The sequence below is a fragment of the Ictidomys tridecemlineatus genome, chromosome 6, assembly GCF_052094955.1.
Source record: "Ictidomys tridecemlineatus isolate mIctTri1 chromosome 6, mIctTri1.hap1, whole genome shotgun sequence".
In the NCBI taxonomy this organism is placed as follows: domain Eukaryota; kingdom Metazoa; phylum Chordata; class Mammalia; order Rodentia; family Sciuridae; genus Ictidomys; species Ictidomys tridecemlineatus.
Genome location: NC_135482.1, coordinates 18642238 through 18661035, shown reverse-complemented (window position 1 = coordinate 18661035; position 18798 = coordinate 18642238). Strand labels below are relative to the sequence as shown.

Here is an 18798-nt window from a genome sequence, read left to right as displayed (position 1 = left end):
AGTCCCATGTCAAATTCCTCTCTCAAATTTACTGGACACAAGAGTCCCTCTTTGTTTCCATGAAGAATAAAGGAATAAAGGGACAAAGGACTGTGACTCTACTGGATGGTCCCTCCACATAGACAGAAGCATCAGGAATGGATATTATGAAACACTGAAGAGGTAGTTGTTCATATTTATAAATGTGAGGCACATCAAAATGGCTAAATGGAGCTAAGATAAATCACCCACAAAGAAAGGAAGTAAGGGTAGTGGTACATAAGCTAGGTTCTAACAATTGAGCAGATGTTTTCAAAGATCTGAGATATGAACAGAAGATGGGCAGTCTAAATAAAAGGGATATCAGGCAAAGTAGTAAGAAGGCAAGAGAGTGGGTTATATATTTAGCAAATCCCAGGAAGCTCCATGTAATAGGCCTATTAACATAAAAAAGAGTGACAATATGTATTCTTGAGAAGACCATCAGGTGAAAGGATGTGGGATTTATTAGACAATAAGGAGATAAAAATTTCTGAGCAGAGGTGTAAATCATCAGATTTAATTTTCAAAGAGACAACTATGAAGTGAAACCGTGGTTTTTAACATGTGGTTCCAAGACCACATCATCCTTGGGGAAAGAATGAGAGATGATCTTGAGTCCCATGCCAGAGCTACTAAATCAGAAACTCTGGGAGGGGAGCCCAGAAATCTGTGTTTTAACCAATTCCTCCAGGTAAGTCTGATGTATTCGAAAGTTTGAGAAGTTCTAGAATATAATGAGAAAAAAATAATGTCAGACCATATCGTTGTCCAGAAGAGAATAAGGCCCCTGAATTAGAGAGCCAAGGAAAGTAGAACTGAATGAGGAGAACTCTGAACCCTGATACTAACATACAGAAATGGATGTGGAGCTCCAGCAGTAAATTGTAGCTAATACAAAATCCAATGCCCGGTGGTGATTTGGCTTTAACAAGGGTAAGAGTTTAGTAAGATAGCCTTTACAATCAGGAAATGAATAAAAATAAGTGATTACAACTGGGAATGAGTAGGAAAGTTTGAGGCAGTTTCCAAAATATTCATTCTGTTCTTTGATAAATTTGAATTATAGAGATCTGACCTTTACAGTGAAATGTCATGTAGAACTCCCTCCATATGGAGAATTTGCATTTTGCTCTATCAAGAATAGAATAGGTAAGAAATAAATGGGTACTTTGTTTTGAGTTCGTCTTTTTAATTTCTTTTTATTTTATTGGTGCATTACAATTATACATAATGGTGGGATTATTACAGGTTCATACGTACTTTTAATTATATGAACAATAGGCACATTAGAGAAGTGAACATTTCTTGCCAAAGAGGAAATGTGGCAATTGCTTCTTTTATTATACGTCTCCAAATTGGGTGATTGGAAAGAAACAAGCTCATCTTTGGTACCTGAATCATTAGCTTAGCTCTCCATTTGATTTTATACCCCACAAATACAAATTTTATCTTGAGATTAAAAGAATGTAAATTTGAAACTTCAAGTTAATATTTTTTTTCAAGAGGAAGAAAAATGTTCAGATTAAGAGTTTCTGTTTCTAATGCAAAGTCCTGATATCATCAACAATTATTTGGATCCATTTTTAAATTACCCCCAATTAAAAATCTGAATGGGAACAGAAAAAAATGTTACTATTTTAGTGCTTTATCTTGTACTTTCTTGTATCAGTCTACTTCATATTATCACCATGAAACACCCAAGGTAATTAACTTTATAAAAAGAGTTAGCTAGCTCAGTTTGGATTTGGTGGTTCAAGTTCAAGTTTGGGTAGTCCCATTAGTTTGGCCTCTGGTGAGGGTAGTACATCACAGTGGGAGTACATGTAGGAGCAAATGGTCACATTTTGAATGAGAGGACAGTAAAAGGTGGCATCTAACTATCCCTTTTGAGGGCTATCCTCAATGACCTAAGGATCACCACTAAGACCCACTTCCCAAATATCATACTACTTTCCAATAGGGTCACCTTGCAGATTAAAATTTCAATCATGGACCTCTCTGAGGAATACCCAAACCAACAGCACTTTTATTTTCAAATACAGCATTAATTATTTAAAATATAAAATATTCTTTAATGACAAAAGTCCTCCATGTTTATTTGCTTACACTTTTATAATTTATATACAGCATTTAGGAAAAGCCCTTTTGCGGTAAATAGAGTAGAAAAAAATCTTTTTGTAAAGGCTGATAAGATTAATTATATTCAATCTGGCAGAGTTCAAAAAGCAAACTGAAAAATCAGATTTTCAACTGTTATACAGTGTAATATTCAACTCTCTCAAGGTTGTCATAAGCAATAGGTACAAAATCTAACAGCATACCATGAATTTTCAGTAACTAAATGATAATGCACTTAGCTGACATTTTTCTTTTTGCTGGGGATCAAACCCTGGGCGTCACATATGCTACACATGCCCTATACCTCTGAGTTACAGCCCCAGACTCTCAATTGGTTCTTTATCAATAATCTTTATGGGAAAACTCAGAATTTCCCTTAACAATCAATTCAGAGTTACTCAACCCATATCAACCCCACCCTATCCCATGTATCTATATTATGAATACTCAGTTTTTTTAAAGAAAAGGAACAAACTATGTTTTCTGTGGTTTTCATAAATAAAATAAAATAATGAAATTCTTATATTCATACATTCAATATTTCCTTCATCTTGATGCTTGTCAAAATTTGAGAAACCATGGAGAGGAGCTAAACTGTTATATGACTGGTTTAAATAGCTATTCACAATACTATAGTCCTTAATTTTTTAAATGCTGTGAAAATATGAGGTCATTATTCTGCATTATAACAAAATACCACATGCTAGTGGTATTTTCAACTTTACCTGTGGAGGAGAACGTTCAGATAGAAATGTCAGGCCACATTTCTGAAGCAGCACAACCAGACTGGGACTTCAGAAAAGCCAATGTCAGCCTCCATGGTGGGGTTTCTCAAACCACACACTATGGACATCTTGGGCTCAGTGAGTTTTGGTTGAAGGGAGAGAAGCCACCCTAGTTCCTAGGATGCTTACAATATCCCTGAATTCCACCTACTAGATACCAGTGGCATCTCTTCCTCCATGTGGCCAACAAAAAAATGTCTCCAGATATTTCCAAATGGCCCTGGTTGAGAGCTACTGGCACAGAAAGAAAATGATTGCATAAGCAACTAAACAGATGAATATGAATTTATGCTGTTTCACATTTTACCTGTATAATTTCCATTTCTCTGCAGAGTGAATAGGACTGATCTACATTGTCCTATCTATTGGAATAATCCTGCTGATTCCTAAATATTTTTTAATATTCCTCTGGTACACATTTTTTTAAAGAAGGCCCTGTGTCTACATCATGATAATGCAAATTATTAGCAGTGCAATTTAAAAAAAAACTGGCAAATGACTCTAGTCTCAAATTTCATGCCCCCAAATATTAAAATATCAAGTAACTATTTGAATTAATAAAAGTGCTATTCTGCCAAAGAGATCCAGCAGATCTTTTACACTCACATTATTTCTGTGAGGTAGGCAGAAGTTTAATGCTATGTACCATCATTTGAGGGGGTGAAGTATAAATTCAAAGATATGCAACTTGACAGCAGCAACATATATTGACAGACAACCCATGTGGCTTTTCCTCCCATTAAGGTTTGTGACTCAAAATAACTAACAGTAAAACACTACTTACTTTATATCACAATATATTAACATTTCCCCCTTTATGGTTCTATTCTAAAATTTAGAAATTAAGATAAATTATTTTAAATTCATAATATCACTTTATTGTCTTCAGAATTTTATCTGGCACTCTTATGTGTTTGTGAAAGTAAAAGTGAAATTTCCAAATGTCACAAAGATATATTTTGCCATAAGGAAAGTGGACAAGAATGGATGTATTATATTTCTTATTAAGAATATATTGCATAACCCCTTCACAGTCAGAGAAAAGAAAAAGTCACTTATATAATCCGATTTTGATTTCCAAAACTGAAGCATGCTACATACATATGCATTTAAAATTCTTAAATAACCATCAAAGTTGCATGAAACAAACAAGATCAAGTCTTCTTACTCCTTAAAACATTATAGATTCACAAAGCTTGATGTTAGCTTTCAAATATAGGAATTAAAAAATAGTATCTAAATACATAAGAGATTTATAAATGTATAGTTAATTTAAATGTGATATGAACCTCTTTATTTTAGATAAATGAAAAACTTCCTATTTTACACATATTTTAATGTCAGCTAGCAACCCTAAATTTACAGGACATGGCTTCCTAAACAAGATAGATCAGAAAATAATCATGAAATTATTGAATTAAAAAAACATTTGTATTTATCTAAGTATTTCTGTCATTTTTTGTAAAAAAATTGAAGAAAACATTAAACTCTTAAACAGTATCTAATATGGGTAATGTAGAAAAAAGTAAGTTATTGATGAAATCATGTAACAAGACATAGCAAAATAAACAGCTAAGCAAATTTGAAACTTGAAATTTTAAAACATAAAGCAAATGACATATGGTAAATCTAGAACTAGATGGATGAGATTCATAGCTTAGAAATATAGTCATAGTTATCTATAATTTAGCTTTTTAACTATACACTAGAATTTTGAGATTTCTAAGCATATGTGCCTTTGATCAATTTAATTGACTGCAAATTAGTTGATACTCAAAAATTCTAAACTTAATAGCCTGAAGTATAATTATCTAACTCCACATAATTTAATCATTTTTTAAAATATAACATTCTCAGATTATCAAATCCCAAAGTACCTATGTCAAAAGTACTTTAGTCAGTACCAGGCTCATGGGGGTTTATAATTTATAGGCTAGGACTTTGTGAACTGGGGGCTGGGTGGCATAATTCATGTTAGGTGTCTCAAGATATGTCCAAGCCCAGGACAATAGAGCCAACAGGAATCCAGGAAGGCAGGCACCAGTGACGCCACCAACAAAATCACAGTCAGAGGTTCAGAATCCAAGAGCTATAGTTTAAGAAAAGCAATAGACAGAAGTAGCCAAAGGCCAGGAATCTCAGAAATAAACCCAAAGGCACAAGAATAGATGCAAGAAGACCTTGATCACTGGGTCCCTGTTCTGTCTCAGACAAGTCACTTCTTGATCACCTTCCTGAGCCAAAATCAGTTCCAAAGCTACTATGAATTCTGGGCTGAACCAGGATAAAAAGCAAAGATTTAAACAAGACAGATTTATCACTTCATTGCTCTCTACAAATAGAGTGGTAGAAGGGAGAATAGTTCTTTTCAATATTAATTACGACTTTAGTGAATCCAAAGCTTACATGCTAGCACTAAAGGCACGGAAAATATTTTCAATAATGCCCCAAAAAACATGCCTTTGGCCAACAAGTAACACAGGTACATGTGTGTATTAGCCTTCCAGCCTATATGTAGTCATAACTTTCACGACTGTATCTTCATTGAAATAAAAGTGAGAAATGCTGATGCTGAAATTCTTGACTCCAGAGTAGCATCAATGAATCAGTATAGAAAGAGAAGAAAGTTAGGACTTCTCTTTAACAAAAATGCATTGCCCCATAACATGACAGACAAAAGAAAGACAGATAGATCTAAATCTGATCTAAATATCCTAGAAAACATAGAATTGAGGCATCATTTCAAATCGTCTTGCTTTGGAGGTGTTTCACAAGCGAGTCCCATTGACCTTGCCCCGCTGATCTGTGAAGTTCAACTCAATATGGTTGAAGGCAGGATTATCAGTTCCAAGATCCTCCACTGGATGAGATTTATAGCTTATATCATGCTGCTTCTAAAAGAAAATGTCAACATGGTGATTAGGAAAAACAAGAAACTTCATTTGTTCAATGACAAATCATTGTTATTACAGTTTCTATTTCTGTAAACCAGCTTTGTAATCTACCGAGGGAGAGATGTACAACGGATATAAACCAGCAGATGACAGAATGACACAGACACACAGATCATTGTCAGAGGATAAGATAAATACCTTCCCTGTCCATTTCTGTTAAAAAAAAAAAAAAAAAAAAAGAGGCTGAGGACTAGTGTTCTATTCAGGGGATAAAGCCCAGTTTTCTAATTTAAGGTAAATGAAAGTCAACTTACTTTTTTAAAAATATCAAAATTGGATAAAAAGTCCTGTTTGGTTAGTAAGAATCTGGGGTCTAAGTTCTGTTTTCTTCCCCCTGGAAGGAAAACAAAAAACATGATTACATTGCTAAAATGATTCCTTTAACTACACGTTGACATACCATCATACAGGCATTTAATTTATATACATTCAACTCTGTGAACTCATAAAAAACATGAAGAGAAAAAGAAACTTTCAAACCATGCTGAAGATTCAGCCCACCGTTCCCCTTCAGTGTCTCACTGTGATAAATATGAGCCTTGTAAGGTGAGAGGGTAAGAGAGAGGGAGGAAAAGAGGGAGAAAAAAAAATTATAACTAGCTCTTAAAATCAAGGCAACTGCTTCGGCTAGTGCTCAACAAGAGAGTCATCTGCTCCTATTCTGACAGAAAAACTGGCTTAAAAGTATCCTTCCTGATCCACCAATAAAATATCAAACCATCTGACTCTGCTTGAGCTAGCAGAGCTGCCTTTCCCCAATTTTATGGCTGCAAATACTGACGTGTGAGAAGAAATGCAGGAACAGACTGGGGTTGTGGCTCAGTGGCAGAGCGCTTGCCTAGCATGTGTGAGGCACTGCATTCGATTCTCAGCACCAAGTATCAATAAATAAAAGTCCACTGACAACTACAAAAATATTTTTTTTAAAAAAAAGAAATCAGGAAATTATGAACTGCTGAATAATTAACTGAAAATTGATATAATTACTGATGTTTGATTTAAATCCTCTTCCCTAAGGTTTTGCTTCATGAAAAATAATTCTTTATTTGGCACTTTATTTATGGCTCAAGAGGATGCATTTAAAAACTGTCTATGGTTCTCAAATAATCTCTATCCAAATCATCTAGTAGATCTGCTTAGTATGCAGATTTCCAGATTCCAGTCTGGACTGACCAAATTAGAACCCCCTGTTGCCAGGGCCACTGAATCCTGATTTCTGCCAAGTTTCCAAGATAATTTTTATGCCCTTTAAAGTGTACGTATCACCACTTTGGTATAAGTACTAGACTTTTAATTATGAGAATCTGTATTTTTGGAGATAAGATGAGCTTTAAATTCACCCATTCAACATTACTGAGTACCTACTACGTGATAAGACTCTACTAGCTGCTGCAGAGACAGAGATGAGTAAGACAATCACTGCCTTCAGGGTTCGTGGGCTATTTACAAAAATATTTGTCCACATTTAACTGATGAACAGTATGTTTTAAAATATATTTCCTAAGGAACTTTAGAATTATATGTTCCCAGGTTTTTCCAAGGTGCTCTCTGCTGGTGTTGAGTAGGAATAAGTCATTTATGAAATTAATGAAGGTATTTTTTTATTATTGGATGTCTGCTCACCTGGATAAAGTATTAGTTTTTAAAATAAAATACATACCTGTGTACAGTTATCAATGTGTTTAAGGTGAGGAGAGATTCTGTGTACAGAATCAATGTATTTAAGGTGGGGAGGGAATATTCAAAGGGAGTACTCTGATATTCCATTTCCTTTTTTAAAAGTGAGGGTAGACTAAAGTTCAAGGTCAAGTAGTATAAGAAGAGAGATATGTTTATTCCAGGTGTGAATAACGGTAATTAGTAAGAAAAGTTTAAAATATGTCTTAATAAATATCAAAAGAGGTAAGGAATAAACCTACTGTGCTAGTGGTTTTTACTTAGAAAAAGCACAATACTTTGGGAAAAGAAAGAGAATACTTTAAAATAATCAAGGAGTAACAAGAAGTAACAAACTTTATAATTAATACAATGTCACAGAAGTTTGAAAGACAGTGCTATCCAGGTGTCAAAAAATAACAGTTGATAGTATGTTTTCAAAAGTGGCACAGCATTGGCAGCTTTGTAGCATAAAGCAAGACATCAGACAGATCTGGACAGGGTATAATATTTCAGAGTATTTATAACACCTTGATAAATAAGGCAGTGCAGGCTTCCCCTAATTTGGGTGCTCAGGATGTATATGTGGAAGGGGATGCGGGGAATTAAGGAGCCCATCCCTTTCCAACTACCACCCCAGCCAGAGTCACTGTGTTGTCTCACCTGGATTACTGCAATAGCCTCCTGCCTGCCTCATTCCCCACAGACTATTCTCAAAACTGGAACAAGTGTACCTTTGAGAATTACTGGAAAATTAATTGAAAAAATTCCACACAGTAGACCTAAAAGACACAGAGATAGAAAATTGGAGAGAAAAGACAAGAAAAGAAGAGGAACTGTCCATCTCAAACATTTGACTAACAGGAGTTTCCAGAAAGAGAAAACAGAAAATGGCAAGAAATTACAAAAGAAATAAGACAAGAAAATACCCCAAATTGAAGGACATGGGTCTTCAGATTAAAAGGGTCCTGCTGAGGGCTGAGGGCAAGTCAATAATTAGGAAAATGGGTCACAGGCAAAGGGTCAGAAGTAGTGAGGCAATGGCAAGCCACAGAAGAGCAGTCACCTATAAGAAAATTAAGACTTCCTTTCAGAACACAGGTGAGTTATTTTCAATTTAGTATTTTTTTTTTCAGACATTCAAAGTTTCCAAAACCTCTTCTATTGTGCTTATTCAATTAAGGAAGTAAATAAGAATTAGAACTAGTGGGATATAAGCACCAGTGAACCCAACATAGGAGGGAAGCCAAGAGAATTCACACAATGAAGACAAAATAAATTTCCAGGATAAAAGCTCCATAGCAATTTATACTCTGTGTATTATCAGTTGGATTTTTAAAAAAAAAAACATATGTAGTTTTTAAAGTCTATGAACATTTTTTGGAAGCTTTTATACTATGCTGAGGCATAAAGATTATAATTATTATTCCTTCATGTTTATACCTTTTTACAGCTTACAAAGAACTGGTATGGGACAATGAAAAAATTCTGGCATAGGGTTGCTTTAAAAATACAGAATCCTTATCTTTGTAGTAGCTACTATATAGTTTTCTTCAAACACTTTAGTTTTCTCTCATAGCAATCTGTGAAGTAGCCTGGTTAACTATTATCCTCATTTTGTACATAAGAAAGCTAAGTTTCAAGGTAGTTATGTGACTTGCCTAGGTTCATGCAGCTACTAAGTGAAAGATTCAAAATTCAAACAGAAATAGTCTTTCGATTTCAAGTCTGGGCTCTCAAATTTCCCATGAGTAAAACGGAAGAAATAATTAAACTAGTTGTTAGCAAGATCACAATAAGATAACATTAACAGTTATAACACAGATACAGGAAAAACTGATACACAGGCAAATACACGAATACTAATGTTAAGATAATTACCTGTTGATAAACTGATAAGCATCCCCACAATTATCGTTATCAAAGTTCCAAGAGTGCTGAAGTACAGATATGATAAAGAATACCAATTATCCATTAGTGGAGTCCTAAAAGATAGCAAAAGCATGTCTGAGGATTTCATGTAGGGCTGGGGATGCAGCTCAGTTGCAGAGCACTTGCCTAGCATGCACAATGATTTTATGTAATACTAGTAGTAAAACCTAGTAGGGTTATGGTTGGATATGAGGTGCCCCCCCCCGAACTGTGCTAATGAAGGAATGTTCAGAGGTGAAATGATTCAGTTATGAGAGCTGTAACCTAATCAGTCCATTCTATTTGAATGGACTGACTGGGTGGTAACCGTAAGCAGGTAGGCATGGCTGGAGGAGGCAGGTTGCTGGGGGCGTGCCCTAGAAGGGCAATCTTCCCTGTAGCCCCTTTTCTCCTCTTTTTCTCTGATTCCTTCCCTCACCATGAGCTGAGTTGTTTTCTTTCACTGGGACCTTACCCCCTGATGTTCTGCCTCATCTCTGACCCAGGGCAGTAGAGTCGACCATCTGTGGACTGAGACCTTTGAAACCATGAGCCCCCAATAAACTTTTCCTCCTCTATATAAAAGTGATCATTATGGTACCAGTCACATATTAAGCCTTGGCTGGTTTATTGGTTTCAGTAATCCAAATAACCATTCTGCCTTAGGCTTTTAAATTAAAGGAGATACTTACAGAATTGGGGGAAATGCTAAGAGATATTCAGGATGTCCTCTTCTTTAGCTTCCTGCAGTCTCACTCTCTTTCTGACTCTAGTGACATTCCCAGCTTCTCCCATTAGTGCTTTCATCCTTGTCCAGACTGCCTCCCAATTTTTTTGCCTCTGTCCACATAGCACCTCATTTTGACAGCTAGATGTGCCCCAGACTCTGGAAATACCTTTTCTCTCTACACTTGAAGAGCTTCCCTGCCTTGAACTCCCCTGGTAGTCCCATTAGCAAGCATTCTCATAGCTGAATTCCCTCCATGACAAGAACGGCTTTGCTAATAATGGCTATGTGGCAACGTTCTTTCTTCCAGGAGTGGGTCCATTTTAAGAAGGAGACACTTCATCTAGACACTTAAGCAATGATTCTCTAATATTGTTATTTTATGCAAGCTGGCACTGTGGCAACACTTTGGGGACAGTGGCCTTATTTTTGCATTCCTCAAAATTATCCACAAGATTTGTGCACTTTAAGCCTGTACTTTTACAAATTCTTGCCCTTACATTGTTGACTATTCAAATAAGACACAGTGTGTATTATTTCATTAAGTGTTCATAGGCTCAAAAATATACTACATACTCAGCGGCTTAGGAGGCTGAGGCAGGAGGATTGGGAGTTCAAAGCCAGCCTCAGCACCTGCAAGGTGCTAAGCAACTCAATGAGACCTTGTATCCAAATAAAATACAAAATAGGGCTGGGGATGAGGCTCACTAGTGGAGTGCCTCCTAGTTTAATTCCCCGTACCAAAAAAAAAAAAAAAAAATACACACACACAAACACACCCACACATACACACAACTAAAAACTCCAGCAAGAATGTCACAGCTGTAACTCATTGGTAGTGTTTTAAAGATTCACAATCTTTCTTTAGTAAGTAGATATTTTAGGCAGCTTTTTTTTGCCACTATGACCAAAAGACCTGATGAAAACAATTAGAAGAGGAAAAGTTTATTTGGTTTCATGGTTTCACTGGTCTCAGTCTATAGATGGCCAACTTCATTACTCTGAGTTTGAGATAAGGCAGGACATCCTGGTGGAAGGATGTGGCAGAGGAAAGCGGCTCAGAACATCTTATAAGGAAGCAGAGAAAGACTTCTGCCTTCACCAGAGACAAAATATATACTCCAAAGGCACACTCCAATGACCCACCTTCTCCAGCAACATCCTATCTGCCTACAGTTACCACCCAGTTAAATCCCTATCAGAGGATTAATGTACTGATTGGTTAAAACTCTCATAACCCAATCATTTCACCTCTAAACTTTATTGCACATGAGCTTTTGGGGGCAACTATCTAAACCACAACAGTAGAGAATCTATTTCAAAGATGTATAAACAATATTTCTTTATAATTGAGTTTTTCATTGTAAAGTTTTTCAAAGAGAGATAATTCTTTAAGCAGCTAGAGCTGATGTTTGGTAGAGTTTATCCATAATAGAATTTTTAAATTAATATTCAAGGCTGGGGCTGAGGTGGTAGCTCAGTGGTAGAGTGCTTGTGTCATACGTATGAGGCACTGGGTTTGACCCTCAGCACCAAATTAAAAAAATAAACAAAATAAAGTTATTTAAAAAATATTCAAGTCTCCTTTAGATCTTTCGATAAGACAGAAATTGTTGTACAAATAAAGAAAATACCGATTTTTCTTTTGCGATTGCTGAATAAGATGTTACAGCCAGAAAGTGACATGGGCTATAGCCATTTCAGAATCAGAAAAAAACACAGTGTTACAGGCTAGACAAAAAGCAACTGGAGTTCTCTATTTGTCATTTAAATTTTAAAGACAGATTTTAAAACTTAGTACCTTTCAGTGTTGTGTACTTGAAAAGCACTTGTAGAAAATGGCATTGCAGTGGCTGTCATCAAATCTGTCCTATTGTACGTGCTGTTGCAGCCATAGGTTTCCAGAGGTAATGGCAGAGTTCTCTCAGGAAGTGGAGGATAAAGTTGAGCTCCAATTCCAACCCATAAGGAAATGGCAAATCCAGCCAAGAGGCCCAAAAGTGCTCCCTAGAGAAAGACAATGCTTTTGAAAGAAAAATACAGAGTGCTTTGAAATGGGAATTAACATTAAGAAGTTAAGTTCAACACGATCCAAGCCCAATTCACCAGCTCCCTTTCTAAAACTCGACTTCCTCGCAGGATTGCTGCCTTTTGTCATGGGTACCATTGGCCCTGGTCCCTCAGTCAAGACCCTTGTAGACTCTGTAACCCCATTCCCTTTTCCATATCACTTTTAACCAATCATGAATTCCTACCCATTTTTCTTTTCAAATGTCACATACTTTCATTTTTTCCACTATTCCCACGGCCAATACTTTTTCTCTGGCCTTCTCTTTTTCTCATATCCAAAAAATGAAGTCAGTCACATAATTGGCTACAAGATAACTGTCACCTACATTTCATTTAATCTGAGCAAATAGCACTCCACACGTACAAAAAAGCATATCAGGTTTATCCTTACATTTAACAACATGCATGATTGTAACTGAGCTATAGGACAACTAGAGAGAAACTAGCAAACAGTTTTTACAAATGACTGTGATAGTACCCTCAACAAAACCAAGACTTTATAAAGGTAAATGGAGACAGAGAGGGGAGAATTTGGTCAGCTGTGCCCTGTGAAGTTATAAGATTCAGGTACCCCTTTTTCACCAGAAATCCAGTGGTTCTGTTAGCTCTTGAATGATTTACGCTCCCGTTACAAATGACAGGGAAGAAGTAAACCCTGAGCTGGAAAGACCTTCCCTCTGTAGTGAAATTTAGGAATCATGGTCAGTAAGGGTGGCCTGAGCATTAGGCACTACATGGAGAAGAAAGGAAGGAGCACCTGAAGTTAGGGGGAAAACAAAAGTGAAATCACAGTGTAGGAGATTGAACGGTGTGTTGGTAGGAGAGTGGGAGGGTTGTTGATCAGATCAGGAGATTCATGTTGCGGACAAGGATTTTTGTAAGCTCTTTCATAAACTATGAACTCTTTGAGAGCTGAAATCAGATTTTATTTTCTCCTTCTAGTACCTTTGCACTTACTGGACACATAGTTGGAGCACAATAAATTTTGAATAAGATGAGATTAGCATAGTTGGTGGCCATCTGTAGACAGGCCAGACTTAGCTTACTCTTAGTGGGATACATGGCTTGATGTTATATTTTGGATATGAGGTGTTCCCCAAAAGTACCTGTACTAATGCAGGAATATTCAGAGGTAAGATAATTAGATTATGAGAAATATAACCTAATTAGTCCACCCCAGTTTGAATGGATTAAATTGAGTGGTTGGGCAGGTAGACCTTGCCTGGAGGAAGTAGGTCACTGGGGACATGCTCCAGAAAAGTTTAAATGCCCTATAGTCCCTTCCTGTTCTCTCTGCTTCCTGGCTGCCATGAACAGAGCTGCTCATCTGTCACACCCTTCCACCATGGAGCTTTGCCTCACCTTGGGCCCAAAGGAACGGAATCAGCCATCAATATACTGAACCCCTGAAACTATGAGCCAAAATAGACTTTTTCTCCTCTAAGTTATTTTTGTCAGACACTTTGTTCACAGCAATGAATAGCTAACACCCTTGATCAAGGATCCACAAAATTATAAAACTCATGAGGGCAGAAACATCCAGAGCTCTACTCCCAAGACAGTGCTTAGCCCATAAATATTCAATGAATGGGGAGAGGGAGGGAGGGAGGGAGGAAGGGAGGGGGAGAGAGAAAGAGAGAGAGCCACTCCAAAAAAGGAAGGTGGATAATCTATGGTAAGAAGAGATACTTCTATGGGAAGAAAAATAAAATGTTATTCTCCTCACCTCCTCTTCAAAAAAGCAAGTAGGACTTAGACATCTACAGCTCCTTTGGAGGACATTTGTGGTAGCAAAAAATGTCAAGAACCAAAAGCTGATCTTTCTTTCTTCTCAGATACTCAACAAACCATTATGCATTTCATAATACAAAGAACCTTATCAAAGATTCAAACTTCCTGAGCATGACACACCGTACTCTTTAATTGTGTGAATTTCTACCAAACTAACTTTTTCATGATACTTCATTGATAATTTTATTAAAATGATAATGATAACAGCCCTTATTAATATCTGCCAATTGCCAATGCCTTATAAGAAAAATATAATTCTGCATGTTGAGTGTTCAATAGTTACTCTATAAACATCTGTAATAACTACACGTACATTCTTATTTTTTCCTGAACTTCATCATATAGCAGAACCGAACCAGTGAACTTTCTCCTTTCAGAGAAGTAGCTTTAAGAGAATAAATTTATATTTCATTTATTCCAAATAAAATTTAGATTCTAAGCCCAGACATGACTATGTAAGAAAACAGAGATATTACCTCTTTCTGGATAATATTCCTAATTATAATCACCTCTTATGGGCTAGACACCATGTTTTGAAGGTATAGTTATAATTATCAGATGTACAATCTTTATGGTGAAAATCTTATTACTTCTCTTTCCTGTATTATAACTACTCACAGGTATCCTCAGTTTTATTGTCCTTAAAACTCTCATGTATAAGCCTACTCATCTCCTTCCTTAAATTCTAGCCATTAATTCTTAAGAAGGGCAAGAAAATAAATGCATGAAAACTGTTTCTCCTTTAGCTACATCATGGATACTTAAATTTTCACTGTATGATTCTTGAAGTTTCTATTCAGCTTTATACACACAAGGTCCCAATGCATAGCCCTTCACTACCCTCCATCAAAGCATCAAAGTCAAGTAAGTAATTTCAGTCACCAAGACAAGTAACAAATGACAGATCTCAAAGCAACCATATAGTTACAACAGGGGTCGGGTAGAATGGGATGTAAAACTGCCTCTTTAGTTGGAAAAATAAACTTTTCACATATTCATTTTTTATACTTACGATTGAGTTGGCAAAGGGAACCAAAATGCCCAAAGAAAACAAGCCCAACAGTGGTCCACCAACCATGCCAAATATGCTGAGCGCTGCCTACAAAAATAATATAAAGTTAGCAATTAGCAGCTTCAAATCCAAACAAAAATATTTCAAAGTAATTTTATCACGATGAGTATTTGAAGTATTCAACCCCTCCTGAAAATCAGAATCGGATTCACGGCAGCCTTGTCATTGGCAAAAGGTCACTGGGACTTGGAAACTTCTGCTTCTCAATTCAGTTGTCCACCTCTTCCTTCAGGCATCCTCCAAAAAGGCAACAAAAAGCAAGAAGACAGAGTCACCAGACAGTGGGAGCCCGCAAATGGATGCCCAAGTCACAGATTATCCTGTCGTAACTGACTTCATCAGAACACGATGTTCTAATGGCAGAGCTTGCTTTGCTCTGATAGTCTCAAAATACTCCTCAAAGCAAGACTGTGGATAAGCACTGCTGTTAAGCAGTGATGGGGAGGAAACTCATGTGCCATGCTTCATCTGGTTCCCTAGGGATGGGACTAGAATGAAAAATATGACTAAAACAAAGATGAACCAAATGAGGCAGAAATATATTTAAAATCTAGTTGGATAACTGTAACGTTAATTTCCTTTGATGTAGAGATGCTAAAACCATGAGAGTGAAAAAGATTGACAATGTGAAGCATGACGACATGCAAATAACTGAAGCTTCCAAGACATACATGTCCCCAATAGTGTTTCTGAGTAGGGGGGAGGGAAGGATAAGGAAAGGTTGGTCAGTAAGCACCAAATTAGAGTTTTATAGGAAAAATAAGTTCTGGCATCCTGTGGCACATAAAAAGAATGACTATCGATAATGATATGACAATGGACTGTATATTTCCAAAAAGCTTAGAAGAAATGGTAAATACTTGAAAGGATAAATATATTTACCCTCCTTTGAACATTACATAATGTGTGCATGTATTGAAACCCCATAAGTAGGTACAACTTTACATATTAATTAGAAATAAAGAATAGACAAGACCATAAAAGGAAGAACTGGGTAAATTTTGGTTTGTTTATAGGAAAGGAGAATTAAAAAAAAAAAGACTAAATCAAAGAGAGAAAAATACCAAGTCAAGGAAATGCTAAAAAGGTATGGACTGTAGTCTTTGATTAAAGCAAATTTTAAAGACTGTCTTATGAGATAGAGAAAGAAGGGTGGGAAGTGATGAGAGAGAAGTGGTGTTTGTGAGGATATGGACTCAAGGAAGCAATCAGAAATGGGTTCACAGCAGAATCCATTAGGCTGTGAGACAGACTCCACTGAAGATGCAAAAGATAATCACACAACCCACGAAGCCAGTTATGACAGGATAAAGGCTGGTATTTAAATAAGAATCTGATAGAGGAATAAGATGGTGGTTTGCAATGAATTCAGGAAGAACTGGCTTGGAGTTATAATGATTCTGCCACATCATCTCACTGTATACAATCAGGACAGAGCCAAAAGTACTGGAAAAAATGGGCAACGCAATAAGAGCTCACAGCAGTAATGCTGGAGAAAAGCACACTCAGAATCAGTTTATTTCATTATGGTTAGGTGTGCTGATAGGCCTGGAACTTCTGTACCAATTCATTTTCTCATATAATAAGGGACAAAATCAAACTATTTTGACAACTTGTATGCTCAAAGCAGCAACCAATCAGAAGAGACCCTGAGGATTGAAGCAAGATTCTGGAGGGCTCCAACTTTGCTCAGCATTTACCTTTGTTTCTAGATCATAAAGAGGTGCAAAAGTCCCAGAGAAGGAGCTCATAGAATCAAAAAGTACCCAAAGTGATCAGAGAAGTGGGTCTTTATGTGCCAATAGCTAAATAGGTACATTCAAGCTGAATTTGCTAACTGCCTACTTTTTCCTGGGCACTGCAGTAGGCACCAGATGTCCCATACAATGGTGAATAACAATGACATAATCCTCCCTCTCATGAAATTACAGACCACTTAGTAAAACAAACGTCAAACACATACCTGCAATAAAGCATGATAATGGAGATGATGAAGGAATTGCTGGCACTCTGGTCACATTTAGCATAAGCAAACTCAAACTTAGCTGGGTAAGAGAAAAGGTCTGTTTGAATAAACAACGTTTAAGTTGAAGGATAAATAAGACTTAAGCAGTTGAGATAGAAAGGAAGGTTGTTCTAGGCAGAGCAGGGGGCCAGTGCTGGGGCACATGTACTAAAGATGGCAAAGTACACACCAAGTTCACAAAAAAACATTCCAAAGATCAGCTATCTTCTCCATCCCAACAACTCCCCAGAAGCAGGAGGGAACTTTCCAACCCAAAATAATTCTCCATAAGAATAAAGCTAACAAGGTTGGACACAGTGGTACATGCCTATAATCCCAGTAGCTCCAGAAGCTGAGGCAGGAGGATTTTGAGTTCAAACCCAGCCTCATCAAAAGCGAGGTGCTAAGCAACTCAGTGAGCTCTATCTCTAAATAAAATACAAAATGGGGCTGTGGATGTGGCTCAGTAGTTGAGTGTCCCTGAGTTCAATCCCTGGTACCCCCTCCCCGCAAAAAAATAAAGGTAACAAATGCTGCAGGAGGAGAGGGACCCTTAGGTTACAACAAAACAACAACAAAAAGGAATATAGGTTTTTTCACTTCCAAGAAGATAGAGTGGACATATTCTTTTCTATTCCACTTGCTAATAAAGCTAAAAATCCTGGACATTATACATAAACTAAACATAAGAAGAAGAACATGAAAGGAATCTGAAAAGTGAGGAAAGGCAGACAGGCTACCTCAGGGCCTGACAAGCAACCTGGTGAATTCTCTGGGTTTTCTTTTTGCTTTATATACCCAGTTTTAGAGCTGAGGAAATCAGCCAACCCAGAAAGAAATCTAGGTACAGGGAAAAAAAAAACTCCAACAAAATCCTGCCCTCTGTAAACACAAGACAAGAAAAGGAATAAATAGCCTAGAAAGAGAAAACTTAGACACCAAGAGCTGCTTTCCATCCAAACACCACAGAATAAACTGTCACCCCACTCACAACCATACCAGTAAAATCCAAGTAGGTTGCCTATAACAGGGTGCTCCTATGTTAAATAATGACACAGAAAGCCTAGTGGAGAATCAGGACTTTCACCAGTGTCAGCAGGAACAAAGCCACCTCCCTCATGATTTCAGTGGACACTACCCTATCCTATCATGTTCTGGGGTATTGGATGGTGCTAGTTCACCAGCTTCCCTGAGGTTGACTGCATTGTACATTAAAGATGAGGTTCGGGAGGCTGAGACAGGAGGATTGCAAGTTCAAAGCCAGCCTCAGCAATGCGAGGTGCTAAGCAACTCAGTGAGACCCTGTCTCTAAATAAAATACAGAATAGGACTGGTGATATTGTTCAGTGGTCAAGTGCCCCTGAGCTCAATCCCTGGTACCCCTCCTCCCACCAAAAAAAAAAACAGATGAGTCTTAGAAACCACCTCAAGCAGTTCATTCCAGCTGCATTCTTACAAGTTAGGTAATGGGAGCAGGTTGGTATTATGGGACAGAAATATTTAAGGGGTCAGATGGTTAATTGACCTAGAGGTTCTCTATCCTGAGACCATTTTCAGAATCTGGGGGATTCTTCTCTCTTTCTTATACAAAATGCATTCAGTATAGTTACTAGGTATTTCTTTCACAGAGGAAGTTGAAGCCATTCTTGCAAAGGTAACCTTTGTTCTAAGGTTTATAAAAGTTGTAT

At 37.1% G+C, this 18798-nt stretch overlaps 1 protein-coding gene across 3 annotated transcripts in view; it reads right to left on the bottom strand.

The window, feature by feature from the left end:
* Positions 1-1200: 1200 nt before the first annotated feature.
* Positions 1201-18798, bottom strand: part of Slc5a8 (solute carrier family 5 member 8) — a 47548-nt gene continuing 29950 nt past the window's right edge. For 2 of the 3 annotated variants that reach the window (XM_005322367.4, XM_078052933.1), the window contains exons 11-15: positions 15046-15132; positions 11974-12179; positions 9416-9519; positions 6133-6212; positions 1201-5818 (exon numbers count right to left, since the gene is read on the bottom strand). In XM_005322367.4, coding sequence (XP_005322424.2) covers positions 5693-5818; positions 6133-6212; positions 9416-9519; positions 11974-12179; positions 15046-15132 — 603 coding nt within the window. In that variant the 3' untranslated portion in view covers positions 1201-5692. The remainder of the gene's footprint in view (positions 5819-6132; positions 6213-9415; positions 9520-11973; positions 12180-15045; positions 15133-18798) is intronic. The other variant, XM_078052934.1, reaches the window with a different exon arrangement.